Below are 10,196 nucleotides of genomic sequence, written 5' to 3' on the forward strand. Positions count from 1 at the left end.
TTTTTTCCTCATGAGTGTAACTTAGAAATTGGTTCACACTTTTTTTTTGTCAATTGTCTGCTCAATGACCTTTTTAAAGATTTCTCATTTGCTCTCATTTAACTTTTATATAAACAGAATTCTACTTGGGTTTATTTTTTACACTCACAGCAGGCGTCAAAAACAGCAATTGGTTTCTCTGCTGAGCTGAATATAAATAGTTCCCACATGTACACGTCTGCAGCCGTGTTAACAGGCCAGCGTTACCTCGTAGCTAAAGAAGGATAAGAGATACTTTGTTAATTTAACTCAATGCTAATTTTAACATGCCAACATGCTGGAATGAATGTTGACACCGTGCTAATGATATGCAGGCGGAACGCTGCATTGATATGCTCCTGACACCCGAGTGGGGGTCTTGTGACTTTCAGAAGAGTGTGCGTCTCAAGCTGGGGTTTGTTCACAGGCTCCAAAAATCAGCAACAGTTGACCGCAAACATTTAGCTTCCGTTTTTATGATGTTTACGTGATGATGGCTCTATAGCAGCAGATGTAAGTGTGTGTGTGCGTTAGTATCTCTGTGTGGATTTTGTTTGCTGGCTGTAAGAGGCTGCCTCGTCCTCTGTGCTTGTTAGCTTTGTAGCAGCAACAGTAGCGACAGTTTGCTAACCCACAGCCTAGCTAACCTTATACCCCTTTCCCACCAACATTAACGCATAAACGCAAGTTTTTCAGACCCGGGAAGACCCGCTAATAAATGCCGATTGTCTCTTCCCGTTGCCAGCGTGTACTGCTTTTGGTCTCTTTTCTGCTGCTTCATCACAAACGTGCAGGAGACAGGGTTAGCAAACAGTGAAGCTGTTACAGTGGTTAGGTCTTTATTGTATCTATTACTCATTCAGTCTGTTTATCAAACTCGGCGGAAACAAATTTGGAACGATGTTCGAGCGCTGCTCGGACGGAGACGGTCTGATTTGTCCGTGTTACACTTTATAAGGGTTTTATAGCCAGGATTTTATGAACAACGATATTTACAGTCTTTCTCCAGAACTGTCACCTTTAAGTTGTGATACAAAAAACAACATGGACGCTGTAAAAAAGATGTGTTGTATTTTATTCATCAGTGTTCAAACATGTTTTTCACAACATCTCTTATACGACTAAAAAGATGCTTTACTTGACTTCTGATCAGGCTTAATGCTAATAAATAACTCTTCTGATATAACTAAGTGAATCGACTTCAGGTGGACGGCGACAAACCGCCTCAGCCTAATAACATATTACAAAATGTGAGCAAAAACATGCTGAGAAATAATGAAACCCTTTCTTACAATCAACCCAACATTTACTTTTAACCACCATGTTTCTGTGTGATAAGATGTCAGTCATCTCACGTTCATAGAGGATGAGGAACCAGACTCCAGACACAAAGATGGAAAACAGGTTTGTAGAAAACATGGCTGCTCTAGGATCGGCTATTCGGCCTTATATGTACGAGCCAGAATCAGCAGGAGGTATCCGAATGGTAAGCTGAAATCGTGACTACAAGCTAGTGCAAGAAGGCAGCCTGAGGTTCTGAACGGCCCATTTCAGAGGCGACCTTTTAAACATGTGATTCTGGAAAAAGACGGAATTATGCAGTTTTCCCTTTTTCACTGTGAACAATAAAAAACACCCAAACATGTGAAACCTATAAAAACATGAGAATATGCATTAAAAGATACGGCCCCTTTAAAGATGCATCTGAGGGCAGATCTGAGGGGATGTTCACCTGAAATATCCCAGACAGGAAGTAAGTTATCAGACTATTCCGACACCACAAGAATGCATGGACCATGTTAAACATATTTTTAGCGTGTTAGCGTGTTGTCTTTTTGTTTTGCAAGTATGTAAGTAAAAAGAAATGAAAGTTAGGAGAGCAACAGTGATAAGAATTGGTAACTTCATGGCTGTCCATCCAACTCAACATCCTCAGCATGGCTGAAAACAACAAGACAATAACATCTGTAAAATCACACGACGAGCAGAAGAAGATCTTTGTCCTTTTCTTTCGTTATTCACATAGTTCAGAATTTATTCCAAAACATGTCTCCAAGCTTTTGAAGCTTAACTCTCCGGGTCGTTCAGGAAGGCAAGACTTCAACGTATTCTGACGTTGGAGCATCTGCAGGAAGACGAAGGGAGAAGTCAAATATAACACGAGTTAAAGCAAAGGAAGAATAAATGAATAAATGTGACATACTCTCATAGTCGTGTTCGTCTTCAGGCAATTCGAGCTGCAGTCTCTGTGGTGCAGCTGGCTGAGGAGGGGATCGAGGCTGGATTAACATGGCCGTCTTCCTTTTGACGGAGTGGCGCAGGTGTATGGCCAGGCCCTGGTTCCTCCTTTTATAGTGACGGATCAGTTCGTCCAACGTCTTAAAAAAAGTCTCCTTCATACCTCCTGAAGTCTGAGGGAGAAACATCATGCAGTTCATAAGAATATGGGCTTTATTGAAATAAATATATTTAGAATCGATTAGTTGTTTTGTGTGTAAGAGGTTAGACGACAACAAAAATGTTCATCACAGTTCCCACAGCTCAAGTTTAAGTCGTCAAATGATCCCGTTCTCTCCGACCAACAGTTTAAAACACAAAGACATTAAGTGTATTTTAATTCAACCTTTAAGTTTGGCAGGTAATTTAAATATCATGGGGTCATTCTCAAGAGAGAACTGGTCAAGACCACAGCAGCAAAAACACAACAAGTTACACAACAAAATCAGATCATTTTTTCTTCCGGTAAAACTAAATTTGACGCGTGCTTACGTAAGTTAGCACCAAACAATCTCAACCAATCAATCTGCAACATTTAGCCGCAGAGCACCAAGAACGCTCGGTCAGTTAGCTAGCTACTGCGCTGTGGAGAACGTCTGTCTACGCCCCCTTCTCAACGATCAAATCAAATCCCTCTCATGATATGTCCCGCCTGCACGTCGATACGGAAGCTAGATACTCTCCAAATGCCGTTTCAGCTCGACTTTAAACTCACAGAGTAGAACATAAATCATAAAAACAAGGAGTGACAAAGTGGCACGTTGTAGTCAGATAATCAAAACTATAAGGAGGAAGAAACCGCCACAGATTCTCTCTGCAGATTTCCATCCATCCACTTATCCTGGTCAGGGTCGCAGGGGGCCTGGAGCCCATCATTGGACGAGAGGCGGGGTTACACCTGGACTGATCACTTGTCAATCATAGAGACAACCTTTCACACTCACATTCACACCTACAGGCAATTTAGAGTCACCAGTGAACCTAACGAGCATGTCTTTGGACTGTGGGAGGAAGCCGGAGTACCTGGAGGGAACCCACGCATGCACGGGGAGAACATGCAGACTCCACACAGGAAGGCCCGCTACGTCTGAACCGGAATTCAAATAAGGAAACTTCAGGCTGTGCGGCGACAGCGCTAACCACTGCACCTCTGCAGATTTTGTAAAAGAAATAATATAAAACAGAGAAAAACAATAAATCCTCAGATCGGAGAAGCTGGAACGAGCAGATGTCTGACAGTTTGGCTAGAAAAATTAGAAGAGCAGACCTCCCCAAAGTCCAATAGTCCTGTTTTCTATTTAAAGCAAATCGACAAGCACAGGTGAGAGAGAGAGAGAGCGAGAGCGAGAGCGAGCGAGAGCGAGAGCGAGAGAGAGAGAGCGAGAGCGAGAGCGAGAGAGAGAGAGCGAGCGAGAGCGAGAGCGAGAGAGAGAGAGAGAGAGAGAGAGAGAGAGAGAGAGCGAGAGCGAGAGCGAGTGAGAGAGAGAGAGAGCGAGAGAGAGAGAGAGAGAGAGAGAGAGAGCGAGAGAGCGAGCGAGAGAGAGAGAGAGAGAGAGAGAGCGAGAGAGAGAGAGAGAGAGAGAGAGAGAGAGAGCGAGAGCGAGAGAGAGAGAGAGAGCGAGAGTCAAAATGCTCCTGGTGTGCATGTGATATGTTTCCAAACCTACAACAACAATGGAAACGTGGTTTTGTAGTCTAAGCGTCATAATCTCATCTGGGCTTTTATTATGTACTTTTGGCCTTTGATGCCTTTATTTATAGAGAGGACGGTGGATAGCTTCGGAATCAGGGGAGGAGAGAGTAGGGGATGACACGCGTCAAAGGGCAGAGGGTGGGGGAGCTGAACCTGCGGCTGCTGCAACGAGGACTGTGGCCTCTGTATGTGGGACGCATGATTTAACCGCTAAACCGGCGCCCCATGTACTGAACTTTAATAGTGAAAATAGATCAGAAATGTATCACTCATGTGTGAAAAGCAGCAAAGAATGAAACTGAAATAACATCAGAAATGTGGAAGCCTGTTATCAAACTGTTGGTACAAAAAACACAACAAACTTTTACTTGTTTGTGACTCTGATCTGTTATTATAAGACACTGGTGTTACAATTTGGTTAACCTCTATTTACAGATTCTATGTAGAACCTGTAAATAGAGATTAACACTAGTGTCTTTATAATGTAAATAGAGGTTAACCAAATTGTAACACTAGGTAGGGACGTGGATTTCCAGGAAGCTAAGAGTTGTGTTTGAACTACGCTTGTAGTCCGAGTTATATTGACCAATCATGTATCAGCAGGCTGCAGCGTATGCAGGGAAAACAGTCCGTAAGGAGAGCAAAAGCAGGAGGAACGTAATCCACCGTAATGACATCCCGGCTCCCATCAGCGTGATCTGACGATTTAGCTTCTTCTTAATCTCTATACACAGACATCTGCACGCTGACAGCTAACAATCTGTTCTAGATCTAAAATTTAACTTGAGATGATTCCCTTGGCGCTGTGTCACAAAAGCCGCTTAGCGTTCAGATTTCCCGACTTCCTCGAATGCATCAGATCGATCCGACCTCCGTTCAACAAACGAGCATTTTAAACGTTTTCTTCTCCTCTTGAGGACAGACCTGACAAAGCTTGAGTTTTTGCTTCTTACAAATCTGCATCGTGATGATGAACTTTCGGCAAAGGTAAGACCCGTTAATAACAAGGACATCACAAGAAAACGGTTTCTCTTTCTGAATCAGTGCAGCTCGCAGAAGAGGAAATCCTGCTGTGAAGTCGTTTACCGCTTACCGTGGGCACGTTCACCTCCGGTGGGACACCCCCCAGAAGCTATATCGTCTCAGACTATAGCCGATGAGATTGCAATTTGGTCAATATTTAAGTTTTCGTGAGTAGGCTCAAAAACGCTTGACTCTAACAGCACAGAGAAGAGGAAATGTTGACATGATGGAAACAGCAAACGCGTGGGAGGATAAAATCATCTCTGAGAGGAGAGGGATTTTTAGATGAGTGGAAGTGGAAACAGAAATGTAAGCAATATGACTCAAAAACATGCTGGAGCAGAAACATCGAATATTATATTCATAAAATAGCCTTTAAAGATCTAAACCACCTCGAAGACCAGCTGATGGAAATCAGTTTGACCTTTTGCTTTTTACTCCAGGTCTTAAGAGGTGGGCAGTGAGTCAACAGTATCGTGATGATTGGTGAGATGGAAAGGAAAAAAGTGTCCCCTAATAAACAGAGTCTGGTGCAGAGTGGTGACTGTTTTTGTGTGTGTGAGCTGACGTTAGAGGAGCTTCCTGTGACGAGGGGTAGACCTGATAACTGCTGAGTTTCCATTATTGTGGGAGAAATGTCCTTTAAAGGTGCCGACGCTCTGATCGGTGCTATCTGATGGAGAGTGTCAGTCCGAGGAGGAGGAACAGATCGATATTTTTAGGACCTGACAGACACTTGAGACTTGAACAGAGCTGGTGTACTTGTGTGTTATCTCACCCTGTGTTAGTCTCTGTGTTAAGAGCTTTAATAGCCCTGATAGTTGCAGAAATAAAATGTTATGCACCTTTAGATCAGGTGTGGTCGTGTTACGCATTCGAAGTTTGCAGGTTGTCTTTAGCGTTAATGTGGAATATAAACACATGATGAAGGAAGGAAGTGAAACTATGGAGGCGACTCTGTTGTCGTCTCTTATCAAGCATTCAGGCAAATTTCTGTCTCTTCAGCAGCAGATCAGTGTGGGTGTGACCTCTTTTAGCTTGACTGTGGTATTTCTGTGTGCTGCTTTTGAGGACACTGAGGCTGTGTCCTTAAACTCATCACTCAAGCTGTTAGAAAATAAATACAGAGCAGCAGGTTTAGATTCAGTATGCTGAAATGTTTCTGTAAGGACCAGAAAAACAGAATGGCTTGTATTGATATTAACGGCTTTACAGTCTCTTACTTAATTCAATCAAATGCAAAATTCTGTATTCTGCATCGATACTTAACTTGTGCAGCAGACAAATAATGCAAGTAAGGTTCTGATTGTTGCTCCAGAAAAGGTTGCAAAGTATGAGGCCTCTTTCTGCTCTAATGTCGGGGTCATGTTTGATCAATCTGCCTCAGTCGACACTCATGTTCAGCAAACAACCTGGTTATTAGCAGATTATTTTTTGGGCCATTTTGCCTTCATATATAGGCCACCTGAGAGAGACAGCTGAGGAGAGACAGCTGAGGAGAGACAGCCGAAGAGAGACAGGAAATATGTGGAGAAGAGAGTGGGTGCTGCGGGCACCGTGTCGAGGACTGTGACCTCTGTATATGGGCCGCCTACTCCACCCACTAAACTGAGCTAGAATCAGCGCCCCACAACCTAATTTTTTTTTTTCCACTATCAAATAAGAAGTTAACTAAAATGTAAAGTTTCCACTGCTGAAATCGAGATATTTACACACACTTTTATCTCATCTCTCACTTCTGCTGTCTGATCTTTATCGGGGCTGACCGATGGTGCGGTGGTTAGCGCTGTCGCCTCACAGCTAGAAGGTTCCTTATTTGAATCACGGTTCAGACGTAGCGGGCCTTCCTGTGTGGAGTCTGCATGTTCTCCCCGTGCATGCGCGGGTTCCCTCCGGGTACTCCGGCTTCCTCTCACAGTCCAAAGACATGCTCGTTAGGTTCATTGCTGACTCTAAATTGCCTGTAGGTGTGAATGTGAGCGTGAAAGGTTGTCTGTCTCTACAGCCACTTTCCCACAGGTTCAAAAAACCCACTAACGCTCGGCTTTTTTGCTTAGTGTGAAAGGTTACAATCGGCATTCAGACGGGTCACATGACTCTGCAGTAGACCCGGGTAATTATCTCCTCGGCTCCGATCGGCATTGATTGAACACAAAACCTGTCGACGCGCTAATCTCCGCCCCCTCCGGCGCGATGCTATGCTCCGTCTGTAACTTCTGCATCTCCTTGTCATCTCCGCTACAAATTCCACCCGTCTTGTCCGAGCAGCGCTCGAACATCGTTCCAAATTTGTCGCCGCCGAGTTTGATAAACAAACTGAATGAGTAACAGATACAATAAAGACCTAACCACCGAAACAGCTTCACTGGTGACTAACCCTGTCTGTGGCACGTTTGTGACGTCAGACGGCAACGCAGCAGAAAAGAGACCGACAGGAGGAAACTTCACTGGCAATGGGAAAAGAGACAATCGGCATCTATAAGCGGGTCTTCCAGGGTCTGAAAAACCTGCGTCACCGCACTAATTCTGGTGGGAAAGTGTCAGGTATGAGTGAGTGGTGATAAGTCCAGGTGTAACCCCGCCTCTCGCCCAATGACAGCTGGGATAGGCTCCAGCCCCCCGCGATAAGCAGTATAGATAATGAATGGATGGATGCCCTTTATCGACAGAACAAGATGTGGCCTTTTTGGAGGGAAGTTAAGGTAAAGTAGATCATCATCGTTGAGCAGTTGTTGCAGTTAAAAGCAGAGAGAGTGCAAAATAGGCTCATCAGCATTAAAGATGAAAATATCAGTAATCCACAAAACCAAAATATAAACAATGTCAAACATAAACACACGGTTAGCGTTCGGTGTACGTGCACGTGTGGTGACTCTCAGATGTGCGTCGCTTTGGACAAAAGCGTCTGCTGAATGAAACTGTAACATTGTAACGTGCATGAACGATATACACTCTCAAGTACATGTCAGTTAAATTCATGACATCAGAGCACTTTGGAGCGTATAAACATGCTCTGACTATCTGAAACACTGGACACACGTCAAAGAGTTTTGCTGGACTGGAAATGTTTCCTGGTTTATAATCCGAAAATAAAAAAAGAACCGAGAGAATCAGAGGAAGTATTTGACACTTTTCAATCCTCATTACTACAGAGCAGCACGCTGTCAGTGCTCAGAGTACTGCGCTCTATGAGGAGTACTCAGAATTAAACTCGTGCGCGCTGAAACCTTTGAAACCTTTGAAACCTTCGAAACCTTCATGATGGGAAATAACACTTGCAAAAACTGCAACTTATCAGTCACTTGATCACAACTGATGCATGCATATAACAGAGGGTCATGGACTGATGGTGTGTGTGTGTGTGTGTGTTTACCATGAGAGTGTAGTTTCCAGTGGTCGTCTGCAGCAGTCTGTAGGTGTACACCACCCTCTGTTTACTGCAACAACACACACACAACATGCACGTTATTGATGCATGACGTCTGCAGAAGTTAAACAAGAGCAACACTTCAGCTGTAAATTGAAGTCATGGTTGATTAGGAGTTTGCACAGTTCTGGAAAAACGGGGAAACAACAACAAACAATATGCTGATGAGTTACAGGAACAAACTTGATCTGCTTTCAGTCCTCGTAGTGTCACTAACACCTGACGTGAAAGACATTTTTCCTGTCACCAGATCCTTTTCACAAATAGAATCTGTTGTTGCTTAAAAGCTGCTTACGACGTTGTCGTGTGCTGAAATGCTGTGAACATGTAATGGAAAACTGGTAAAAGGCAGAGGCAAGAACCACATGCAGCGGAACCTACAGACCACAACAGAGGAGCGAAGTGTCTTCTCTTAAATATTTCTGTTTCAGCTTTTACAGAAATAACTCTAATTTGTCTGACAGGAGCGACAGGAGCGACAGGAGCGACGTGCTTTTACCGTGTCTGTGTCTGCTGTGTTTTACGTGCATTGTTCGCCTGTTTTGACTCTTGCAGGACTCGTCTTCTAAATACAGAATTTTGTTTCCGTGCAAGAGTTTAAAAACAAGTTGTAAAACTTTGTGGACTGTATGCACGATGATTTCATCTGTATGATTGAGGTGAAAACATGCAAGACGCATAACTGGACACTGTCAATTCGTTAATGCATGTAAATGTTCTATGACACATTTCTTTTAAGCTCCTTCTGAAAGTTTGAGACTTTTAAGGAAGACACAATTAAATCAGATTAGAACCTGAGAATACACATCATAGAGTGAGCAATAATATTATTACCAATACCACAAGTGACACCAGTATTTATGCTTATACTTATGGAAACTAAAGCGCTAAAAAAGACTTCGATTAGCAAACGTTAGGAGAATTATCAGCCATGGCAGCAGCTGCAAAACATCATACAGGAACTGTGGCTTTGACCAGTAGAGTTAAGAGTATACTCACTAAACACACAGACACATGGCTCCCTGGATGGTCTCGCTGTCTCGGATCAGGTACGCTCCATCCTTGTTTTTCTTCCCCAGCAGATCTTCGCACTCCTTCTTGGTGATGGATCCGTGGTAGCACACCGGCAGAGCTGCAGCCATGGTGAGCAGAGACTGCGACAGAGGAAGACATCCACGACACCAGAGTGTCCTCACCAGACCTCTTCTGCTTTCTCACCACTAATTTTAAAGAACATCCACACTCCCCCAAAGATTCAATCCAGGTGCCGTGGGTCCAGGTCCAGATCTGGTGCTGATGGCTCCCTTCTTGTAAAGTTGGTTCCCTGAAGTCTGCAGGGTGTCAGCAAGGAGGCACGCACACAGAGAGGTCAGTGTTAACACACTGAGGTGTGCAGCAGAGTGAACGGCAGAAGAAAACGACGAGTTGGTCTCAGTTACACAGGAAGTGTGTGTGTGCATGTGTGACAAAAAGTGCGAGGGCAAGAGAGAGAGAGAAGTGAGTGTGACACTTCAGTCAGAGCATTAAACCAAACAGGAGCATGTTTTAGCGTTAGCATCAGGTCCTCTGTTTGTCTCAGCACAAACAAGGACGATGTCACACACTTGTCAAAGTGATGGCAGATAAAACAGGCAGACGGCACACGTAAAAATTTAAACTAATGAAGAGCTGGCTTCAGTTTTTTTCTTTAAAAACAATTGTACAGGCGCAAACTTGACATCAGCAGGCCGCTCGATAAGCACTCCAAACAGAACAGAA

General features: G+C 43.9%; 1 protein-coding gene across 1 annotated transcript; it reads right to left on the reverse strand.

Annotated features, from left to right (window-relative positions):
• Positions 1-1,092: 1,092 nt before the first annotated feature.
• On the reverse strand, positions 1,093-9,846 carry LOC138596288 (SH2 domain-containing protein 1B). Its single transcript, XM_069667917.1, has 4 exons — positions 9,438-9,846; positions 8,385-8,448; positions 2,222-2,429; positions 1,093-2,143 (listed from the first exon to the last, which is right to left on the reverse strand). The coding sequence occupies exons 1-4, from the start codon at positions 9,578-9,580 to the stop codon at positions 2,103-2,105; spliced, it is 456 nt and encodes a 151-aa protein (XP_069524018.1). The 5' UTR covers positions 9,581-9,846; the 3' UTR covers positions 1,093-2,102.
• Between the last annotated feature and the right edge of the window lie 350 nt (positions 9,847-10,196).

Source organism: Semicossyphus pulcher, unplaced genomic scaffold (assembly GCF_022749685.1).
Source record: "Semicossyphus pulcher isolate SPU_LCO1_2020_fin unplaced genomic scaffold, fSemPul1.0.p SCAF_18, whole genome shotgun sequence".
Classification (NCBI taxonomy): domain Eukaryota; kingdom Metazoa; phylum Chordata; class Actinopteri; order Labriformes; family Labridae; genus Semicossyphus; species Semicossyphus pulcher.